This window comes from Haematobia irritans, chromosome 2, assembly GCF_050003625.1.
Source record: "Haematobia irritans isolate KBUSLIRL chromosome 2, ASM5000362v1, whole genome shotgun sequence".
NCBI lineage: Eukaryota > Metazoa > Arthropoda > Insecta > Diptera > Muscidae > Haematobia > Haematobia irritans.
In genome coordinates, this window is record NC_134398.1 from 201,006,294 (window position 1) to 201,032,070 (window position 25,777).

The following is a 25,777-nucleotide window of genomic DNA, read 5'->3' on the forward strand; positions in this document are numbered from 1 at the left end:
CTCTCTTTGAATTTGTAAATAACATAACAATGTATGCCAAATTCCAAATATGCACATATACATATCACTTTGATTTTTTTTTTCAAATCACCAAAAAAGAAATTAGATATAACCCAAACTCCGGTTTTTACTTTGGTATATAACAATTTTAATTTAATTTATTTAAAATTTGATTTTACTATATTTTCATTTAATTTCTTAAAGAACCTCAACTTTCTTTATTAATGATTTAACATTTTCTCCCGTTTCAGGTATGTCCTCGTTTTTTACACACTCATGGTATTATATATTTAACAGGTAATTTTTATTTATACAAACTTTCAACCCAAGCCTATAATTTTTCTAAGGACTTAGTTTATTTTAATAATTTTTTTTTAATTATTACATATAGTTACCATGCAAATTTGACAAAATTACCAACTCATGTATGTAGTATTTAGAACATCAAAAGTCCTCTTCTTGCAGTAATTGAGCAGGTCATTGGCCAAAGGTTTCTATGGTTTCTTAACATATGAAAAATTATCAAAGTTTTACTCTCACAACAAAATAACAAAGGAATCAAAAAAGAACGGAAGTTAATTTAACATGCATGCAACTTTTATTGGCTTCGGTTGCGGTGGTATAACCAGGTCGAAAGGCGTAGATTATATTCCGGCATACCAAAATGTTGGGACGTGTTCACATAAAATGCAAAGTGGCAAAGCAATAGACCTAATTCAAATATGCCAAAAAACAAGTTGCATGTATTGAACCATGTTTCTTGTGTAACCAAGATTCATTGTAAGCTATGATCCTTGTTTTGTTTGTCATTTATAAGGATATTAAAGAGCAAAGCTTGTAAAAATGTATTAAAACAGGATTGATTAATGACATCGAATAAAGGTGGTTTAGATGTTGTGCGCATGCAAGCACCCAATGATTTAAGTGAGATCAAGATATCTTGAACAGTGACCTATGAGTCATAAGGCTTCCCAAGACAAAAATGTTCCATTCAAAAATAAAATGTTGCTCTTAAAACATGTGGGGGACGATTATATCATGATCTCTGCGTGCATGTGGCCTTACATATGCCTACCACTCGCAATGATACCTGCTACCCCATCAGTTAAGATCACTTTCCTCTAATACATCCGTAACTAAGCACTAATGCTCAGTCTCTGTCTGTCTCTCTCTCTCTGCACACAGAAAAGGAATATGATCACCCCAATCATGTTTCAAGAGCAAAATGTTACTTTTTCACGGAAAACATGTAACATGTTTGTCGACACCATGTTATTTTCTCGCAAATTATGTATGTGATTTCGGAAACCATGTTATGTTTGACGAGAAAAGAATATTTTTGCGACAACAATGCTCTTAGGTTAGGTTAGGTGGCAGTTCGATGTATCAGGCTCACTTAGACTATTCAGTCCATTGTGATACCACATTGGTGAACTTCTCTCTTATCACTGAGTGCTGCCCGATTCCATGTTAAGCTCAATGACAAGGGACCTCCTTTTTATAGTCGAGTCCGAACGGCGTTCCACATTGCAGTGAAACCACTTAGAGAAGCTTTGAAACCCTCAGAAATGTCACCAGCATTACTGAGGTGGATAATCCACCTCTGAAAAACTTTTTGGTGTTCGGTCGAAGCAGGAATCGAATCCACGACCTTGTGTATGCAAGGCGAGCATGCTAACCATTGCACCACGATGGCTGCCAACAATGCTCTTGAAATATGTTTGAGGTGATCATATTCCTTCTCTCACAATGGAATGAATACCTAACCTGATTTAGCAATGCTAGTAAAAGCGATTGTTTCCGCTTGATTTTTATCTGATTGCATTAAAATCATTCTTATGTTTTATGTTTAATGTTAATCCTTCTGTTATTTCTAATGATAACATATATTAAGGCGATCTCTGCAAATGATTTCTTTACTGCCGTGGTTATCTCATAAAAATAATGATAAATTTTTACATATCAAGCTTACTCTCACATGAGAGATATTTTTATTGGGTAGTATGACTTTTGGACTCACAAAATGGGTCTGGCCACTATTTTTTTGTCGCAGTAATACCAGTTACCCCCTCAATCTATTATCTAAGGTCTCTTTTTCTCTATGACATTCCTCACTACGCATCATTGCTAATGCTCATGTTAATCTGTTGATTAAATGTTCTGTTATTTCCAGTGTTAAAATATGTTAAGGCGATCTCTCGAAATGTTCTCTATACTCCAATGGGTATCTCACAAACACAATGAAAAATTTGTGAATTTCAATCTTACCCTCACATTGAGAGATATCTCACCATATTGGGTAGCTGACTATTATACTCATAAAAACGGGTCATGAATACGACTTTTTCACCGCAGTGATGTCTGTTACCCCTCTATCCATTATCTGATGACTCTTCCTTATATGGTGTCTCTCACTACTATATGTGGTATAACAAGTTGGCACTGTACCTAACCTAAGTACATATCAATGCTAATTAAAACTTTTATTGATTCAAGTAATTAAATATTGATTTAATTAAATTTTAAATGAATTAATTGATTCTTTTTATTTGGGAGAGTTTGCCAATTAAATTAAAATTTTAACTGTAAAATATTGTTGATATTTTTAAAATAAAATTAAATTTCTCTATAGAAATATTAAATTAAGGAGATTGATGGGTCGGAAATCTTTGAAGTTAGTACCCTAGTTTCTGTCATTACTTATATTCTTATTTTATGATAATTATAAATATTATTAATAAAGTAAGCATTTTGACCCACTTTAATATTAATAACATTTCATTCACCTTACCGCTATAGTATTCCCTTCACTTAAATGTGGAAAATGCCGAATGCCATTTTCACCACAATGAGGTGAATAAATGTTAAATAGAACGTGGGTGCTAAATGAGGAAGAACGAGCATTTTTAAAAAATAACTAAAAAATCCACAAAAAGGATTTTGGAAAAAACAGAAAACATTTAACACTCACATGGATATCACATGTGCTGTTATTGTTTCAATTCAAAAGAAAGATTATTTTCTATTATTTTTTAAACCCGACACTCTAAAAGAGAATTTTACAAAACATTCTACATAGGTGTTTAAATTCCATGTAATCGATTGCAACCACGAACGGAAAAGGACGCTGTTTAATTAAATGCACTCATGGGAATAGGTTACGTTACTATAATATATTACTAGTCATCACATGTGATTAGATAGCAGAAAATTGTTTTCTTAACCTTAGATTAGGTCACAATAGCAGGCAAGTCTTAATTGCACAGCTAGTCCATTGTAAATTAAAAATGCCTGCGGGATAAAGAATACATTTATAATTCTGCTTTTTTAAACTGTCCCTTGAGCATCCATGATATTGACAGTAGATGATCTCGTCAGCTGATTTACAAAAAATTTAAATCTAACTGTTCTCCAAGGTCTCGTGGCACAACGTCCAGTCTAGTAGTACTCCTATCTTCCAAGTATCTGCCAAAATTGTTTGATTTAAGGTAAAAGCATGGCAACCCTAAAAACAATTGTCACCTATATCACCTATATGATGACAGATATGTATATTTCATTCACCACATCATAAGAGAGTTACAATCAACATCAATCACAATAGAGTTTTAGGTGAATAACATACAGTGATGATTTTATCTCCATAATCAAAATTACATAAATTTAATATACAGTCGAAGCTCGGTTTAACGAATATCCCATTTAGCGAAAATCCAATTTAACGAACGTCCAAATTCATTACATTGACTATTCTAAATAACGAACGGCTGAAAAAATTTACGCTCGATTTAACGAATGATATTTAAATCATAGGAAAATAAGCCATAAATACAAAATGTGAGTAAAGAAACAAAAGACAAAGAAGAACAACAGCATGTAATACCGTAAGTTTTTTTTTTGTTGCGTTCATCAAACATCAGTAAGTTTAGTTGCAATTTAGCTGCGAAAGCGATCTGTGAATTAAAAATCAATGAGTCGAAAAAGAATTCCTTTGGGTAAAAAAGCAGCAATACTAGATGATTGCAAAAACGGTTTAAGCCTTTCTGAAATTTCAAACAAGTACGGAATTCCTAAGTCGTGAATAAGCACCCTTAAAAAAACAAAAAAAAGATCTTTTCGAATCTAAAAGAAACAAACAATGGGGCAAAGTCTCGTATGAATGTAAGAGCAGGAGAATACCCAGAAATGGAAAACAAACTTTACGCTTGGTTTCTTCAGCAAAGGAAAAAATTTGTTCCCGTGAGTGGAATGACATTAAAAACAAAAGCTATTGAAATTCAGAGAAAACCGAAGGGTGGCAAATTTAATGCAAGTGAAGGCTGGCTTACGAAATTCAAAAAAAGATATGGTATTCGTCTACTTAAGGAATCTGGTGAGAAGTTATCTTCGAATGCAGGCGCTGTTGAACCGTTTAAAAAAGAATTACAGGATATCATTAAATCGAATATGTTAACACCTGATGCAGTTTTTAATGCCGACGAAACAGGTTTATTTTGGAAAATGCTTCCAAATAAAACATTTGTCCACGCGGAAGAAGTTACGGCCCCCGGAAGAAAATTGTCGAAAGAAAGAGTGACGGTTCTCCATTGTGCTAATTCGTCTGGTACGAAAAGAATAAAACCCTTGCTTATAAGGAAAATCCAAGCAGCCGCGCTCCTTCAGAAACAAGACTTTGCCCTTAAACTATATCCACGCAAAAAACTCGTGGATGAATTCCGGTATATTCAAAGTTTGTTTTTTTGAAATGTTTGTTCCAGAGGTGAGTAGTTTTTAGAGCGCAATTCATGTAAATTATTATTGATTTCCTTTCTCCCTAGGTTGAACATTTTTTAAAATCGAAGAAGCTTCCACTAAATGCATTGTTAATTTTGGATAATGCTTCTTGTCATCCACCAGCAGAAGAGTTGGCAAAGCAAACTATAGATGGGAAAATATGGACGCTTTATATGCCACCAAATGTTACTCCACTTGTTCAACCAATGGATCAAAATCCAATTCGTATGCTGAAAATGCATTATAGAAGTAGCGTTTTATCGAAAATTGTTTCGTCGCAATCAGACAACATAGTGGAATTTTTAAAAAACTTAAGTCTGTATGATGCAGCAAACATGATTGGGTTAGCTTGGAAATCCGTAAAGTAGGAAACATTGGCGAGTAGTTGGAACAAAATTTTGAGTGAAAAGTTAACTACCGATGAAGAAGACATTCCTCTCTCCATCCTAACTCAACAAGATGAAGTTGTTTGCATAAGGCGCGGAGTACGATTGCTCAGTTCGATTTTTCCCACCGTGAGTAAACACCAGTTTTTAATCACACAAATTTACAATACTCTCCAACTCTTCAGCTCACTTTCAGTCCAGCCGATATAATTGAATGGAATGATCATGATTTGGAGGATAATTTTAGCGATGAGGATGAGGAAGGGAACATTGAGGTATTACGGCATACATCAAGAACTAAGACCAGAGTAAGATATGTAGATGCCATGAAATGTTTGGAAACATGCATTCAATGGAGTGAAGAAAATAACATCGATATATCCAAGTCTTTAGTTTTACGAGAACTTCAAGAAGAAGCCGTTCAAAAAAGCCTACAAGTCGTTGTAGTACAAAAATCCTTAAAGGACTATTTTAAGTAAAATTATAATTTAAATACGTATTTAGCATCTTAATTTCATCCAGTGTTTACAAAGCTCTAGTTGTATGACAGAAAAATGTGAATTTCCAATAAAAATTAAAGATTATAAAACGTTTTAAATTTCAGTTCGATTTAACGAATTTTTCTAAATAACGAAAGGGCCTGACAATATATCGTTCGTAAAACCGAGCTTCGACTGTATTCATACCAAAAAATGGAAAATAAGCTTAACATTTTATTTGTCAAAACCATAAAATTCTAGAAAGTTTTTTTTTTATTCTCCCCCCCAAATTTCCCCTTTTGCATTGTTGGAAACCTTTTTTGTTTACTGCACAATGTAAAAGTGTCTGTTGTTTTGTGATTTGTGTTTTGTTTTTTGCAGACGATTTTGAATTCAGTTGAATTCTAATTGGCACGACCGATTTGTCTGAGTCACGAGTGGCCAACACTGACCACATTGTTTGAGGACCCTCAGGCCATTGGCATACGACGAAGTAACGGTATAGCGTCTCTAAGTTCTTCGACATTTTCAAGAGATATTTCATTAAAATATACATTCGCCAAGTGTGTCATGTCATAAAAAAATGTATGGTTGTAGTTTTATTTTATTTATTTACTTATTTTTATTTTTGTTGTTTTTTTTTTTGCTTCGTGATGGGAGGGAGTGTTCAGAAATACATCAACTTTCATTCAATCGTTTTGATGACAACAATAACAACTAAGCGGGTGACTTTTGATGTTGATGGATTTTATTTTATTTGAAAAAGTTTTATTTATTACCAAAGTTAGATATAAATTATAAATAACTTAAAATTTATTCAGTAAAACTTTTATATAAATCAAATATTGGCTAACGAAATTCGAAAGAATTGAAAACACTGTTGGAAAGACTTTAAAATTAAGTGATTTATAAAAAAAAAATATTTAAAAACAACAGCAATAATAATTTTTAATAAAAACTGTTTTTTTTATTTTCTTTACGACTTTTTTAGTTGTTTTCAAATAAGGTCAGGTTTTTAATGCGAATAAAAAATAACTTTAATTAATTTAACTTTTGAATTGAATTGAAATAATGATGATTTTGAAATAAATCAAATTGGAGTATTATATATTAAAATAATTCAATTAAATTGAAGATGCCAAAATAAATTGAATTAAATTTTATAAACAATTTTAATTTAGTTTTCAAATAAGGTCAAGTTTTTAATGCGATTAAAAAAACTTTAATTAATTTAAATTTTAATTAAATTGAATTAATTGATTTTTAAATAAATCAAATTGGAGTATTATAAATTAAATTAATTTAATTAGATTAAAGAAACCCAAATAAATTAAATTTTATTTATAAATAGTTTTGAATAAAAAATGAAAACACATAGGCTACAATTAAATTGAGATTTAATAGTCTCTTTTCATTAATAAAAATCAAAATATACGGGATACAATTCAATTCGATTTAATTGTTTTCTTTGCTACATTATGCCTTCCTGCCTAATCTCAAATCGATTTGAGAATCATTCAAAGTCACTCCTCAATTTCCAACAAACTAAAACTTACAAAAGCGCTGACAGAGAGCGGCTTATAATTAAAGATGATTTGCTTCAGTGAAATTGTCACCACAACATTCTATATGTATTGCATGCCAGCCATGAAATAAGTGCCACCTCTATGCGCTCTCTACCACATATTGTCATTGTGATGTCAACCAAGCGAAAGACCAATGGAGTGACAAAAGTGTCGCATAGCCAGACAACAGACAGACTGATGTACATATATGTCATCTTCTACATCCATACATACTTATGGATGGAACACACGGAATGGACAAACAGTTGAGGTGTCTGTCAAATTTCAGACACTTGAAACGGTATAAGGAAACCATATTTAGAATATTACCTTCATATACATATATGGAAAATATGTACATACTTGTGTATGCCATATGACATGTATTTACATTGATTTGTGTTTGTGTGTATGGCTATGTAAATGTATGTGTTATTTATGCGTCTTCAAAGAACTTGCGTCGCAAAAAAAAAACATCAACTGAACTCAAAAGAATGGAAAAAAACCAATTGCTAAAAAAATAGAATTTATAAATATAGCAACGCTAAGAAATGCTAGAAAACATGGAACATCATAACTCTTCTGTGTGGTTATGCTTGGTGTGTATGCACCCTATATTTGGATATGTAAGGCAATATTGACGGCTATGCCCAACTGTGATATATATCAAGTCAGAGGTTCCAATGTTTTTTATTGATATACACGTAATAAATATTTTATTGTAATCGCAAACAAAATCATCATTAATAATTTAAGTCGGAGATTATGATATTATAAATGTATACCTCCTTCCTTAGCACATTTACCGTTATTGATGAATCAACTGATTAAATGCCGTGGTAAAGAGAGAGAGACATAGAAAGAGAGTGTCATGGTAGAGATGTTGCCAAATATGTAACGGAATTGAAACTACAGTGTTGCCAACTCGAAATGTTACAGCATACGTCTTAGATGCTAATTACTTGCCCATGTTATGTACTCTTACCGTTACGATTGCTTTCCTAAATGTAATCAAAATCATTGCCTTTATTCAAAACGAAAAAGGAAATACAACAAATTTATAAAATAAATCCTAAATACACAGAAAACATATTTTTTGTCTTCAATCACGAAATTAATAGATCCAATTAAATTTTAATTGAATCTTCAATAATCACAGAAATAATAATATAAATAACCAAATTCAATTTAAAAAATTAATTGATGCAATAAAAAAATTAATTGATCCAATTAATTTTTGTGATTGTTTTGTTTCAATTCAAAAATTTCTTGAACCAATTAAATTTTTAATTGAATATTTTTTTAATTTTAATTGGAAAAATTTTGGTGATATTTTTCTATGTAGATCACGAAAATATTAAACGAATGTAATTGTATCGATTTGAATAAGTCATATATATTATAGGCGTAATATATTGTGATTGTTGTTTTTATCAAAAGCAATATTTTACAAAACTCATTTGAAATTTTAAAATTATTCAATGTTTTTGTTTTCTAATGAATAGTCGTAAATTAAATTATATTACTTAAAAAAATTTGATAAAAATTTTCGAATTGAAATTTTTATTGAATATTTCAATATATTCAATTTAATATTTTTAATAAAACAGAAATTAATTGTATAAATTAATTTTTTAGTTGACGTTGGTTGGTAGTCGTCGGACATTTGAATCATCCTATAGGAGATATAAGTAAACAAGTATTCCACTACTACCAGGTAAGGAAAACATGCTTCCAAAGCACAATTTTATTTTTGGACGGGGAACATGAAACATTTTTGTAGGAAAAATTTTTTTCTCGCCAAACAAATCAGCTACATTTTATGCGAGAAAATAACATTGTTTCGACAAATATGGTAAATGTTTCCCGTCCACAAAATAACATTTTATTCTTGAAACATGTTTGAGGCGATCATATTCATTTTCTGGGTGCACAATCTCTATGATTGTGTTTTTGCACATTTTTTTTTGTTCTATTGATTTCTTTATATTTACACTATAGGAGATCAAATATATTCGTTTTTCACCAACAATAAGCGTAGAAATGCCACAAGGAAATATTGTGAAGTAGCTTTTCTCTATGAAGAATTTCTTATTTCGTGCTACTGCATCATTGATATAGCAAAAGAAACACTCGAAATCCAAAAGATAGAAGCTTCAAACGAAGCGTGCCTCTTTCTTTCACTGACACCAAAAGCACACAAACACATAACTTTTACACAAACTCATGCACACACACACACACACATACACTCGCTGACAAACAAAGAATTGATGCAAAAGTTCAACGAACTATTTGTCGTTGCTTCCTCTTCTTTGCTTTTCTAGAAAAGAAAAACAACAACGATAACCATAAAACCAACAGCACCAGCCATCATTATAATGATGATGATGACGACGATGGCAGTAGCAACAACAACAATAGCAACTGCAACATTATAATAAAATAAATTCACAAAACAAAAACAAACAATATAAAATAATTTATACAATACTAAAATCTAATGAATAACAAAAAAAAATGTAATCAAAAACAACAAAGCATTGTTGGAAACTATTTTCAACAAATTTTTATGTTTTTTTTATTAAAACAACAACAACAACAGTCTTATGATCTCTTCTATGGAAAACATAAAACGTCATGAGACAATTTGCCGGACAAAACATATTTTCTTGTGGAGAGAGAGAAATGGTTGCGATAATGGTGAGAGTGAGTGGGTGGATGAGTGTATTAGAGAAGAGTATCTAATGGTAGCTATTATTGATAATAACATCATAATTGCTATGGGGAAAGAACAGTCTGCCAGAAATTGAGAAAATAACAGCTGTTTAGGTAAATATGCCCTTGTTCTTGGCGCTAAGGTGGTCCCCAAGATAGTATGTACAATGACCCCTTACCTTAGATATAAAACAATATATGATTAATTTTTTCGTCATATGCAGTAGCAATTTTTTGGCGTTTCTACTGTCAAAAAGTTGTAAACGTTGAAAACATCATGTACCTGTATAAAACGTAGTAAATGTCAAAAATACTTAAAGATCTTTAGATTTGATGTCAAAAACTGTTTTTAATATATAAGGCATGAAAAGGTTATGTTTGTTCACATTCTCGGAAAATTTCAACAAATATTAAAAGAAATTAATTATTTTTATTTTTGAAGGAATGTTTTATGAGGATTATATTTATCTAAAAAAATAAATGTGCATTTTATTTTTGCTAGGAAAATGGTAATTTATTTATGTAACTTGGCACAAAGAGCTGCTTGGATATTTTTCCTCATTTCGTGGTTGACATTACAAATTGACAATATCCAGGGTAATACATTTTTGAAAATACTAAAAAAAACCCTATTGAAAATCAATCGGTCTTCATATCAAGCAAAAGTTAATAGATTCTGGAATTTAGTTTACTTGCACAACTTTCGGATCAATAAAAAATATTTCACACCAAATAAAAGATAAAATATGGTAATACTTCGTGTCAACTACTTTCTATTAATAAATAATCGATTTTTTCAATTTTTTTAATTTGTATACCCTAACCACATTTAGATATAGCTCCCATATATATGTATCGCCCGATTTCGACAAATGGGGCCACGTTGCGCTTTTTTACAAACGGATCGTCACCAAATTTGGCAAAAGGTAATCTTCTTCATCACCATTTAAGTCTGCAAAAGTTCATCCAAATCGGTTCATATTGAGATCTAGCTCTCATATGCATATACACAGAAAAAAAAGTGTCTTGTAAATTTAAGGACCATTTTGACTTCCACATAGTTCAACAAATTTACTGTAATATAGTTCATTTTTCGTAACCACAACGAAAATTAACTTAGCTAAAGGAAAACTTATAAAAATTCAGTAAATGTTTTTTAGTTCACTAACTACGAAATGGGAAGGATTTTTACTTAAATAAATTTCCAACACAGTAGTTAATGCATCGTTGATTCTATTATAAAAATACTTGGGCAATATAAAAATCTTACTACGAAATGTAGACAATTTACTAAGAAAAAATTTTGTATGGAAAAAAATTTTTGTAGTAAAAATTAACTTAACGACATTACCGATTCGTATGATGGCTACCTACAGATTATTTCCCTTTTTATTATAAGTTGGAGTGTTTTTCCTCACATTGAAAATTTTAGATAAAGTAGAATAAAAAGTAGTTAATATAATCCTTGCCGGGTGTATATCATTTTTTATAGATTCCTCATAGATTTGGTATATATTTTACCTTAACTTATAGATAGAATTCAAACTAATCAATAAACGTGCTACTGGAAAATGTGAGTGCATCATGTGAGGGAGTTTTTAAGAGACATTTTGTGTATATCTCGTATGATTGTTTGTGTTTGTTATTGCGTCATTTATGCTGTTGTTGGTTGTTTTGATTCTAGAGACAATGGAATGTTCCTTGTGTGTTGTTGGTATATTTTGTGGTGAGAGTTGTTTTCTTGCAATAGCGAGATCAGAAAGGGATCGTGTGTGTGTATGGAGTTGTTTTTCTTTACGGAGTTGTTTTTCTTTATGGCTATTTGTGTCTTTGAGTTTTATTGTTGCATTCAGTTATGTTGATGCATTTATGAAGTGCACACGTGGTTTTAATTTTGCAAAATTGTACGTGAGGTATTGGTGATTATTAATGAAAATACATTTATTTCGAAACATTTTATAAACTGAGAAGTGAATGATGTGATGTTAGAGTAATCAGAAACGCTTTTTATTGATAAAAACAAATAACAGATTAAAGAACTGTATATTTCTGTTAATAGTTTAAAATTAGTGCGGATTTTTAATTGATTTACATAAAAAATATACAACATGAGTGGTAATAGGATGATCTATATTTATTCTACATCTGGATCACAGGTTGGAGATGCAACCATGTTTTTGAATCTATATTTTTTATGTTACATCAATTCCTACAGGTGAGTACTAAGTTCGAGTTTAAACGCTAAAAATAAAAATAAATTACTAAGAAAAGTGTAAAATTGTACGTCTTCCGATACAAATTTAAATATAACTTGATGGAGAATAGCCCAAACCAAGTTTTTTATACAGATTATTTTTTTATAATGGATTATTAAAGAAAACGTATCATGAAAATTGCGATTTTAGCCTCTAAACTCGAACTTAATATCCACCTTAAATACTAAATGCTATACTGACAATTGGAAATTATGTCTAATTTTTTTTTTCATTTTTTATTTCAAATATATTCTGAGAATAATTTCAAAAACGTCCCATTAGTCCATGGATATGATTTCAATAATGTACCAACTGGATGGATTTTTCAATGTGGTAAGTTTTCTATAAACGGTATTTTGTCCGTTTTTAATAAAACTAAAATTTAAATTTATTAAAAATTATTATTTTCACTTGCAGGTAAACAGGTCTTGTAATGGTATTTTTTTGAATATTCTTACTGTTTAATGCTAATTAAGCTGATATCCTTATTGGCTCTAGGAAACACTCTTGAAAACCGTAAGTTAAAAATCAATATGAACGATAGAATTTGATAATATTTTTCTTATATTTTGCATAACTTTGCAATTTCAGATGCTTATAAGACAAATCCGCCCAACAAAAGTTAGCCAAAATCGATGAAATTGGACAATTCAATATATCTTTCATCTGGATAGAAAGCATGGAAATTTAAATTAATTAGTTTAGTCCTAATAACATAGAATATTACTCTTTTGAAGAAGCAATTACTAACTACCGACAAGTAACTGCATCCAACGTACTAATAAAAATATTTCCTTTATTGTATATCATAAGCCATAGTTTTGTGTAATATAATAATAATTTTTTGAAATAAAATACTGGTGGTTATAGAAAATTGACTTGTTTTGTACGAAAAATTTCTTAGTTGTATACAGGCTTGTTGTACCTTTGATTCCTCAATTTCTCTACTTTTTTGAAAATTATACCGACAAACAGTTTATTTCAAACCAATTTCTTAATACAGGTTTCCCAAAAAATCGTTAATTTTTCCGGATAGCAGGAATATTTTGAATGAGTTTAACTATATTCTTCCCAAAGCATAGTAATAATGAACTAAAATACGATGCAATACATGAACTAATTTATAAGAAAATCATGAACTTATCTAGATGAAAAAAATCTTTGGCGCCAAATCATGGTCATTCTTACTATGGGCTAGTTCATTTTTCATAAAAAATAGTAAACTTTTTTTTCGGTGTACATTTCATCATTAACCATAAAAAAACAAGAGGCCTTCTACAAAAAAAGTTTTTGCAAAACAGAATAAGCGCGAAATGACTCGATTTTTTTTTGTAAAAGAACTCATTAAGGTTGCTGAAGATTAATTTACGTTTGTTTTAGTTTTCAGACCAACATTAGAAGATAATTGTAGTACATTTAATGGTTTGTGTTATTTAATAGATGACTGGTTTTGCTTTAGTTTCGCGTCATAATCATAGATAAATTTATTTTGGGAATCTAAAAAAAAAAAATATTTACTTTAGAAACGAGCCTATTAATATTTCACGGCTATCATTTGGCATATGTTTTGTTTGTTTTCGCTCTGTCTTGTAGCTTAAGTACAATTTTAATTTATTTTTTACAGTCTAGACTGAGACTAGAACCTGTAGGCCATTTTGTAAAAATATTTTTTATGTTTACCACCGAATTTTGCTTTAGGTTAAAAATTTTAATTAAAATTATTTGGGTATTATGGTGATGCTAAAATGAATTGACATGCCCATTATGAGGAATATTATAGGAAAATAATAAAGCTTTAATATTAGAGACATATATAAAACAAGTAAGTAAAGTAGAAAGTTGGGCGGGACCGACTATGTCATACCTTAAACCACCCCTACTGAATTAGTAAACACAAGCATTTGTGGGCTAACATTGGTGTTGTTTTGAGCGATAAACCGCATTTCAATATCTGAGAACATTAAGGGGTACATTTTTTTGGGAGTTTTGGCACAATCTGAGCAGAAATGTCTGATATTATAACATACAGAGTTAGTATATAACTAATATTGAGTCCATTATTAAAAAAGAGGAAATCGCTCAATTAATAGATCAAAATTTGGGAAAATCGGGCAATATTATTATGTAAGAGTTACATTTCAGTCTAAATACGATCGGATAATAAATAAAAATGTGAAAGTTGAGTTGGGAAAATCAAGCGATTTATATAGGGAGCTATATCAAAATCTGAAACGATTTAGATGATATTGCACAGGTTTAATTGAAACCACAAAAGGTGACCTTGTGCTGAATTTGAGTAAGATCAGTTAAGAAATAAGGCCTTTATAGTCAAACATAAGGTTATTAGGGGCAAATTTTTGAAAATCGGGCAATGCATATATATGTTATGGGAGATATATCTACATCTGAACCGATTTCGATGAATTTTTGCATATACAGTTAGTACTATAGAAGATTACATTTAGCCAACTTTGAGTACTATCGGTTGATAAATAAGGGTTTTATAGCCAATTTTAGAAAAATCGGGCGGTACATATGTATGGGAGCTATAGCTAAATCTGACTCGATTTCGATGATTTTTTACAAATATTGTTAGTACTATAGAAGATTATAGTAAGCCAACTTTCAGTAAGATCGGTTGGTAAATAAGGGTTTTTTGGCCAAATTTGGGAAAATCGGGTGATACATACACCGAAAAAAAAGTTTACTATTTTTTATGAAAAATGAACTAGCCCATAGTAAGAATGACCATGATTTGGCGCCAAAGATTTTTTTCATCTAGATAAGTTCATGATTTTCTTATAAATTAGTTCATGTATTGCATCGTATTTTAGTTCATTATTACTATGCTTTGGGAAGAATATAGTTAAACTCATTCAAAATATTCCTGCTATCCGGAAAAATTAACGATTTTTTGGGAAACCTGTATTAAGAAATTGGTTTGAAATAAACTGTTTGTCGGTATAATTTTCAAAAAAGTAGAGAAATTGAGGAATCAAAGGTACAACAAGCCTGTATACAACTAAGAAATTTTTCGTACAAAACAAGTCAATTTTCTATAACCACCAGTATTTTATTTCAAAAAATTATTATTATATTACACAAAACTATGGCTTATGATATACAATAAAGGAAATATTTTTATTAGTACGTTGGATGCAGTTACTTGTCGGTAGTTAGTAATTGCTTCTTCAAAAGAGTAATATTCTATGTTATTAGGACTAAACTAATTAATTTAAATTTCCATGCTTTCTATCCAGATGAAAGATATATTGAATTGTCCAATTTCATCGATTTTGGCTAACTTTTGTTGGGCGGATTTGTCTTATAAGCATCTGAAATTGCAAAGTTATGCAAAATATAAGAAAAATATTATCAAATTCTATCGTTCATATTGATTTTTAACTTACGGTTTTCAAGAGTGTTTCCTAGAGCCAATAAGGATATCAGCTTAATTAGCATTAAACAGTAAGAATATTCAAAAAAATACCATTACAAGACCTGTTTACCTGCAAGTGAAAATAATAATTTTTAATAAATTTAAATTTTAGTTTTATTAAAAACGGACAAAATACCGTTTATAGAAAACTTACCACATTGAAAAATCCATCCAGTTGGTACATTATTGAAATCATATCCATGGACTAATGGGACGTTTTTGAAATTATTCTCAGAATATATTTGAAATAAAAAATGAAAAAAAAAATTAGACATAATTTCCAATTGTCAGTATAGCATTTAGTATTTAAGGTGGATATTAAGTTCGAGTTTAGAGGCTAAAATCGCAATTTTCATGATACGTTTTCTTTAATAATCCATTATAAAAAAATAATCTGTATAAAAAACTTGGTTTGGGCTATTCTCCATCAAGTTATATTTAAATTTGTATCGGAAGACGTACAATTTTACACTTTTCTTAGTAATTTATTTTTATTTTTAGCGTTTAAACTCGAACTTAGTACTCACCTGTAGGAATTGATGTAACATAAAAAATATAGATTCAAAAACATGGTTGCATCTCCAACCTGTGATCCAGATGTAGAATAAATATAGATCATCCTATTACCACTCATGTTGTATATTTTTTATGTAAATCAATTAAAAATCCGCACTAATTTTAAACTATTAACAGAAATATACAGTTCTTTAATCTGTTATTTGTTTTTATCAATAAAAAGCGTTTCTGATTACTCTAACATCACATCATTCACTTCTCAGTTTATAAAATGTTTCGAAATAAATGTATTTTCATTAATAATCACCAATACCTCACGTACAATTTTGCAAAATTAAAACCACGTGTGCACTTCATAAATGCATCAACATAACTGAATGCAACAATAAAACTCAAAGACACAAATAGCCATAAAGAAAAACAACTCCGTAAAGAAAAACAACTCCATACACACACACGATCCCTTTCTGATCTCGCTATTGCAAGAAAACAACTCTCACCACAAAATATACCAACAACACACAAGGAACATTCCATTGTCTCTAGAATCAAAACAACCAACAACAGCATAAATGACGCAATAACAAACACAAACAATCATACGAGATATACACAAAATGTCTCTTAAAAACTCCCTCACATGATGCACTCACATTTTCCAGTAGCACGTTTATTGATTAGTTTGAATTCTATCTATAAGTTAAGGTAAAATATATACCAAATCTATGAGGAATCTATAAAAAATGATATACACCCGGCAAGGATTATATTAACTACTTTTTATTCTACTTTATCTAAAATTTTCAATGTGAGGAAAAACACTCCAACTTATAATAAAAAGGGAAATAATCTGTAGGTAGCCATCATACGAATCGGTAATGTCGTTAAGTTAATTTTTACTACAAAAATTTTTTTCCATACAAAATTTTTTCTTAGTAAATTGTCTACATTTCGTAGTAAGATTTTTATATTGCCCAAGTATTTTTATAATAGAATCAACGATGCATTAACTACTGTGTTGGAAATTTATTTAAGGAAAAATCCTTCCCATTTCGTAGTTAGTGAACTAAAAAACATTTACTGAATTTTTATAAGTTTTCCTTTAGCTAAGTTAATTTTCGTTGTGGTTACGAAAAATGAACTATATTACAGTAAATTTGTTGAACTATGTGGAAGTCAAAATGGTCCTTAAATTTACAAGACACTTTTTTTTCTGTGTATGTGGTTGCCGTAGAAAGATATTAGGTATATTCGCGTACTATTCAATTAATCCTCAATATGGCACTTATTCGATCTGCATTGACTGACTACTATTCACGTAGGCTGAAATTAAAATTATTATTGTGGGGCTTACTTTCTGATATTCTCCAAAAAAAGGAACATTATTTTCATGAAAATTTTATAAAAAAACTGCGCAAATGGCAACAGTTTCGAAACTGAGATATTTACAATTGTAAATAATGCTACGGTTAAATGCTTGTAAGAGAGTGTGAGTAAGTTTTACTCTCTTTCCTTAAATTAGGAGAAGAAATATTGGAAAAAAAACTTCAAATTCCTCTATCTGGTTACTGCTAAAATTTCTCCCTCTCTCTCTCTCTTTGGCTCACTAACAATGCCATTGAGTACAATTTTCTTTGTAGTTGGTTAGAAGAAGAGGTGCTACGAAAGCATCAGACATAGAGAAATCTTCCTGATAAAAGAAGACATGGCCATCAATCAAGATATTTTTTTTTCGCGTCGAAAATCTATGTTGTTAGCGCCTATACTCTCATTTCCTGTTTATTTTCATAATTCATTATGATTGTAAATAAGTCAATATATTTTTATACAGCATGTGCCAAACTAACATTTCTTCCTCCCACATTTTTGTCATTTAGGAAATAATAAAAATATTGTCATCTGCAAATTATGGTCATTTGAATTGGCAACTTTGTGCTAGCTACCCTGTATATATTCATATTGAATTTTAGTTAATGTGATATCAGAATGGATTGAATTTCTAAATGATCCTAAATTAACGGGCTATTACTATAACCTAACCTAACATATACCCTTTAAATTTGCTCTCTCAATAAAAGAGAGAGGAATTCTATCGTGATCTCAATTTTGTTGGTTTAACAAATTCAAGCTGAGAAAAAAGCGGCAAAAATTATACAGTAATATTTCATATCCACCTCTCCCTCACTCTAAAAGCCAACGCTAGCCTCAAAAGGCTAAAATGGAGCCGTGCCGACTATAAACGTTAATTGTGAAAACCAAAGACGTTGAGAAATAAATGCAAATTTATTTATTCTTCTTTTGATGTAAAATCCAACGTCAAAAGAGAAACTACAAAACAACATACATACTAAACAAATAATTAATTTTCTATACAAAAGAGGCCAATACATTATTAGTCAGCAGCAGATACATTCGCAAACATAATAAGAAATAAACGAAGAAAACATAATATATGAAAAAGCTCAGATGGAAAGAAATAAACAAGAAATAGTAAAACGAAATTTTATGAAAAATAAAAATGAAAAAGAAATCGAGGAGAGTCAATGACACATAAATGACGGTAGCTTAAAACGATGTTACTCGAGCTCTATTGAGGGCTATGGAGCAAAGAAAATCATAACATATAAAGAAAAATATCTATATTTTAATTAAATTTTATTTTTAATTTTAATGTCTATATTTTAACTAATTTTTTAACGAATTTAAAGCTTAGTTTTTAATCCTTTTTTTTTTTTTTTTGATTCGCATAACCATAACCACTTTGTTTTATTACTATGTATTTGTTTTAGCAAATTTTCCAATTTTACAATGGCATTCAATTCTCTTGTGCTTTGTATAAAAGTTCTCATAAATCAAATTGTAAACAAATAAAATCACAAACAAAAACTATACTGAACAATGCAAACAAATAAAATTAAATTGAAAATTTATTTTCATAGACAGCCGGTTAGGTTTGGCGCGAAAAACAAAATCACAGATACTATAGAAATTTTTTGTGTAAAACTGGCAATGAAAGGAAATTTATTGCTTTATAGATGATAACAAAAATCTGGACACAACCGACCATTGTAGCCAAATTAATTTATACAAATTTTTGGTAGCAAAAATATTAAAAGAGAACTAAAATTAAATAAAATTTAAATTGCTATCATAATAACAAAAAAAAAACATCAATTTAAATCTAAATTAAGTTCTAAATCAGAATTCGGTTTACACAATTTTTAATAAAAATAGTATTTATAAATAGAAATATGTTGGAAGGTCTCTTAAATAGACTTAGGGTTCCCACATCCTTATCAGCTCTCTTTCAGGCTTATTACTTTTATATTAAAATAAAATAATTGTGAAATTTTAATTATTTCTTAAACAATTCTATTGATTCATTATCCGATAACTCTCATACCAACAAATGCCTTGCCAATTAATTCATTGACATAGATGATATATTGGACAAACGAGATGTTCACTTTCAATGGTGAATATTATTTGAACCTTATTCATTTCTCATTAAAGTAAAAGCTAATTTTTTTAACTGTAGTTTTCTTAAATAATGGAATTTTGGATATTTATTAAATAATTCTTTGCTTCATTATGTGTAGCTCCCATACCTCCAAATGCGTTGCCAATTACCTCACTGACATAGATGATATACTTGCCCCATGGCAATCCCTAAAATCTATAAAATATCCCATGACAGGAATATATACAGTAGTATATGTGTGTGTGAGTGTATGAACATAACTGTAGTGATGTAAGAGATGTTGCGTGTTTTGCTGTAATTGGGCGCCTAAATGACGACGAACATTTCTCAGTCATCGTGTTATCGGTATAATTTTGTTGCTAAAATTATGTGATTTTTTTTTTTCATTTGCTTCCCTCCCAGTGTCTGGCAAAAAAACTTTTGGCAAATTTTAGATTTTGTTTTTATTATTATCAAAAAAAACACGTTAATACTCAAATGTTGGAAATCTAAAAATACTCACAGAATATTTTCGTTTTATTCAAAGATGAGAGCGTTCCCATTGAGATGCATAAGAGAGATAACGAATGCAACTGTGATGTTGTTTTTCTGATTGTCCCGCGATTTTTTGTTATTTTTTTACTCTTCAGTTCGTCGTTCGTTTTATGTTGCATTTTGCAATTTCTTTGAACTTTAGTCCTTTTTCATTTGACAAATATATGATGTTTGAGACCTGGGGTTGGCGTCGTTGTTGGCCAATATTCTTTGTCTGCCGCTTGAACAGTCTGTTAATTTTAAACTGTGTATATGCATTTGCTTTAATTTGCAGAATTTTATTATTTCGTATCACTTGGTTGTTGACGCTATCTTCTTGTTCTTCTTCTTGTTATTTATTTGTGATTACCAACATTGTTGTGTATAGGATAAATTGTGGTAAATTTTGTTCTTGCTTCTGCCAAAATATTGAATATTTGCCAAAGGTGATTTTCATACACGAACGGTCGGTCATTTGTTTTTATGCAATTCTTTGTGTTTTTATTTCGGGTAACATGTTTTTGGCATTGATTTGTCTCTCACATGATTTTGCATAAAAAATATATATAACATTTATAAAAAAAAATAACAAGAAATTTAACAAAATAATAAATATACAGAATATGTATGTATCTTTTTTTCCCTCTTAATTTTATTGATTTGTCTCTCACATGATTTTGCATAAAAATATATATAACATTTATAAAAAAAATAACAAGAAATTTAACAAAATAATAAATATACAGAATATGTATGTATCTTTTTTCCCTCTTAATTTTATTTATTTTATTAATGTTTATTTGATCAAATATGAACAATTTGGAGCAATTTTATCTCTATAAAATCAATTCGTTCGAAATATTGAAAATGTGTCAAAATTTTTTTTATAATTTATCGAAATAACAAGAAATTGAATAAAATATACATAAATCGTAAATAAGACGTGAATTTTTTCACATGAACAATTTTTACTTTATATGAAAATGTCATTGAAATATTATTTCTATACAAAATTTCATAAAAATGTGTTAAAAAATTATTTGTATATTTTTTTAGTTTTATATATTTATGGAAATAACAAGAAATTCAACAAAATATAAATAAATCGTAAATAAGAATATGTAAACGTGAATTTTTTAGTTTGCTTTTTTTTAATTTGTATTTTTATCAAATGAAAGTCTTTTAAAATATTTAATTTTTGTCGTTTATGAAAATTTCGTTGAAATAATTTTTTTATAAAAAAATGTGTCAAATATTTATTTGTATAAAAATTGTTTTTTTCTATAAAAAATAAAAAAAAAATTTTGCTTTTAATTATCTCTTTTTTATCAAATAAATGTCTTATTATTATTATTTTTTTTTAAATTTATATCGTTTATAAAAATTTCGTTGAAATATTACTTCAATAAAAAATTCTTTAGAAATGAGTGAGAAATTTGTATAAAATATTAAATTTTTATTTCTATAAAAAAAATTATTTTTTTTCATAGTTTTTGTTTATTTCTACATTTATTTTTTTTTAGGAAATCGCGTCATGTAAACGTGATTTTTTTAGTTTGCTTTTATTTATTATTTTTTTTCAAATGAAAAATCTTTTAAAATGCTTACTTTTTGTCGTTTAATGAAATATACTTTTTATAAAAAAAAATGTTTCAAATATTTATTTGTATAAACAATTTTTTTTTCTATAAAAAATTAAAAAATACATGTTTGCTTCTATTTATCTGTTTTTTATCAAATAAAAGTCAAATTATATTTCGTTGAAATATAATAAAAAAAATGTGTCAAATATTTATTTATATAAAAAGTATTATTTCTATAAAAAATGAAAAAAGGTGTTTGCTTCTATTTATCTCTTTTTTTAATAAAAGTCTATTTTTTTAATTTATATCGTTTAATTTATATCGTTTATGAAAATTTCGTTAAAATATTATTTCTACAAAAAATTCTTTGGAAATGAGTGAGAAATTTGCATAAAATACAAATTAATAAAATAATTTTATTATAGTTTTTGTTTTATTTCTACATTTAATTATTTCTTTTTTTTAGAAAATCCCGTCATGTAAACGTGAATTTTTTAATTTGCTTTTATTTATTACTTTTTTAATCAAGTGAAAGTCTTTTAAAATATTTAATTTTTGTCGTTTTTGAAAATTTCGTTGAAATATAATTTTTATAAAAAAAAATGTGTCAAATATTTATTTGTATAAGAAATGAAAAAAATAATATTTGCTTCTATTTATCTCCTTTTTTTATCAAATAAAAGTCTATTCATTTTTTTTTAATTTATATCGTTTATGAAAATTTCGTTGAAATATTATTTCTATAAAAAAAATCGTTAAGAATGAGCCAAAAATTTGTATAAAAAATTATTAAATTTTTTATATCTATAAAAAAATAAATTAAAATAAAATTTTTTATTTGCTGCGAAACTTTTGTCAAATCATTTCATAAATATATAATTTATCATTTTTATAATCATCAATGCTTCAATTTTATAACTAATTACTTAATTATCACTATACTGATAAGCAAAAAAAATATATATATCGGAATAAATGCATTTGGTTTAAACCGAATAAAATTTACCACAATAATTATAAATCATTTAATTCTGTGTTCCATATGAATGAAATCTATAGATTGTATGAAATATTTTTATGATATTTTGTAGCTATGAAATCAGAAATATTTTTTTATGGCCGCAGATATGGGCCAGCAAACATAGAATATGAATCACAAAAATGCCACACATAATGTATATATGTATATATTCTGGTTTGTTTATTCTTACGCTCAAGGGAAATTGCTATTAAAATTTTACAAAATTAGTTTTTAAAATATTATTCATTAAAATACTATTAATTATTCAAGGCTTCAAACCTTCAAAAACGCTTACACTACATTTTAAATTTTCTAGAGTAATTTCTTTCTTTAAAAACATAATAAAAACTTTTAGAGTAATTTGCTTATTTATTTATTTTTTTTTTTTTTGGTTGATGCCAGTGTATTTTTATTAAATTTATTTTTTATTTCCTTTTTTTATTATTTGTTTGTTTCTATTTAATATTCAAGTAGACCAACAACAGCAAACATTCTGCTGCACAAGCTCATCATTAGCAGTAACAATAATGAAATTGTTGTAGTTATTATCAGCAATTCAAATTCATCAACTACACTTGATTTTAATAAAAACGAATAAAGTCAATTGAAAATAATTAATTCTTAAAATGTTCTCAAAGAAATGTTTATTTTTATTGTAGCAAACAAGCCCTTCAAATTTAGGGACCTTAAAAAATCCCTTACACTATATATAAAATTTTTTAAAATTTTTTCGAGTGTAATTTTTTTTTATATTTTAAGAAAAAACAAATACAAATATTTTTGTTTGCTCAGAAAATTGTTTAATTTTGTTTGTTCGTTTTTTTTTTGTATTCCAATGTATTATAAAATTTATTTTTTGTTGTTTGTTTGCTTCTCTATTAAATTTTCCTTAATATTCAAGTGGACCAATAACAGCAAACATCCACTAACTAACCACCATTCTGCTGCACAAGCTCAACATCAACAGTAACAGTAACAACAATGAAATCGTTGTAGTTGTTATAAGCAATTCAAATTCATCAACAACACTTGATTTTAATAAAAACGAATAAATTCAATTGAAAATAATTCCTTCTCATTGTTGTCCATTGTGAATGAGTGAATGCATTTATGAAATTTCTCACTGGTATTTGCTCTCTCTCTAATACATACATTCGAATCAAGAGAGAAAAGATAATAAAAAGAATACACACACACGCGCATACACTCAATTAATAATGAATCCAATAAACGGATCTTACGAGTGCATGAGTGAAGAGTTCTTGTTTGTGTAATAAAATAATACAATGTTGGATCTACATTTGATGGGTAATATAGACAATAGTAGAATTTCAAGGCCTCCATCGGTCATAATTGTGTTATATAGTTAGTGAAATTATTAAGATTTGCTAGACGGCATTTAATAATAACTGTTATTAAGGTACAAATGAATCTTGAATGTTTTCAAGATAATTACACTTCGCCCCTAACAATTAATCAGTGTAAATATGACCGGTATTGCCATATCGAAATTCTATAAAGTGACATTTTCTGTTGACAGAGTTGCATTTATTGGTTTATTTTTAATGCTCGACCTGAGACAAGGAGAATACCAACAAAAAAACATTTATTTCTATGATTACACTTTGTTAGTATTTGATGCTTAAAAATTGCATTGATAGATAATATTTGGCTTCTTTCACTATGGAGAAAGAATAAAATTAATAATAAAATAAAACGAATACATTTTTTGTAGCTAGTGCTTTAATGTTTATTATAGTTTTTAGAATTGTAATAAATAAATAAATAAATAAAATAAATAAATAATAAATAAAATCAATTATTTTTTGTAATTTTTATTATTATATTTTTTTATAATACTTAATACTTATATGTATTTATATTTTGAGAATATCATTAATTATTATTTTTGTTTTTGTTTCAGGTACGTTGAATTTTGTCCAATTCTCTCTGCAAACCCTATCACACCCTATAATCCCCACTACCAACGACAAGTGTGAAATTCAGTGAAATTTAAAACTACGAATATGTACGACAAATATTGTTGTCTGGGATTTTTACTAGTGATGCATTACGAAGATACGCTTGTTAATGAGAAAATGGATTTATCTACCATCATCCATCAAACCGGCAGTAGCTGTAACATCAACGACAACTTTGACAGCAGCCCAAATATGTTTATTAAATGCAACAGCCACAACAGCAATATCAAATATGATTTTCACAATAACAATGCAAAATTAAAACAAACAAATAAGCTGGCCAAAATGAATGCACTAGCGACATTATTGTTAACGATCAGCAATTGCACGATATAAACAACAAACCCCACGATCATATAAATGAAATTCAAAACTCGCCGCCGTTAATTTTGCAATAAAAAAACCCAAAAAAAGAGAAAACTCAAGAAATGTTTTTTTTGAGATTGCATTATATTTCGTGTGCAAAAGATTATTGAATAAAATGTAACTCAATGCAATTTCCCAAGCAAACCATTAACAACAACAACAAAAAATCCCAATAATTTTTTATCCCACAAAAAAAAATACATCGGTTTTAATTTATATTTTTCAAGTAAATAATTAAAATTCGCAGCAGTGGCAGGAATACAAAGCTACTTGACATATTATCCAAATTTTGTGATGTAAGTTTTCATAGTATTTAATGTTTCAGTTGGTTGTTTTGAATGCAGTTGGGACAATTTTTATAATCTTCGGTGTTTAAAAAAAAAACCTATTAAACATTTATTAGTCTTGAAACCTAAAATATATAAAAAAAACTCAGAAAAAGAATCATATTTACCGCTCTAAATTCGAGATTAAAATTGACAAATATCCCATCGTATTGAAATATGTTGTAGTGAGATTTTCTTCAATCCCAATAGCATGTTATTGTGAATTACTATTACAGTTGAAAGAATATGCAGCTAACGAGACATTCATATGGGAAGATTATTTTTACAATATTGCCATGATAAACTTAAAAAAAGCTATTACTATTAATTCAATTCACAATAATATATTATTGTGAATTATTTGTTAAAAAGCA

At 28.5% G+C, this 25,777-nt stretch overlaps 1 protein-coding gene and 3 long non-coding RNA genes across 8 annotated transcripts in view; 3 read left to right on the forward strand and 1 right to left on the reverse strand.

Moving 5' to 3' along the window:
• spen (spen family transcriptional repressor split ends) overlaps window positions 1-25,777 on the forward strand; it is a 277,605-nt gene that overhangs the window by 190,092 nt on the left and 61,736 nt on the right. For 2 of the 5 annotated variants that reach the window (XM_075297168.1, XM_075297167.1), the window contains one exon: window positions 24,654-25,373. The exons of 2 other annotated variants lie outside the window; for them this stretch is intronic. In XM_075297168.1, the coding sequence (XP_075153283.1) occupies window positions 25,372-25,373 (2 nt within the window). In that variant the 5' untranslated portion in view covers window positions 24,654-25,371. Of the gene's footprint in view, window positions 1-24,055; window positions 24,150-24,653; window positions 25,374-25,777 lie in introns of those variants that run through there. One more of the 5 variants, XM_075297169.1, reaches the window with a different exon arrangement.
• LOC142224617 (uncharacterized) lies at window positions 4,967-5,757 on the forward strand. Its single transcript, XR_012719177.1, has 2 exons — window positions 4,967-5,288; window positions 5,345-5,757. It is a non-coding gene; the product is annotated as an uncharacterized LOC142224617 (long non-coding RNA).
• On the forward strand, window positions 12,399-13,054 carry LOC142224619 (uncharacterized). The gene is made up of 3 exons (XR_012719178.1): window positions 12,399-12,509; window positions 12,594-12,692; window positions 12,768-13,054. It is a non-coding gene; the product is annotated as an uncharacterized LOC142224619 (long non-coding RNA).
• LOC142224621 (uncharacterized) lies at window positions 15,225-15,880 on the reverse strand. Its single transcript, XR_012719179.1, has 3 exons — window positions 15,770-15,880; window positions 15,587-15,685; window positions 15,225-15,511 (listed from the first exon to the last, which is right to left on the reverse strand). It is a non-coding gene; the product is annotated as an uncharacterized LOC142224621 (long non-coding RNA).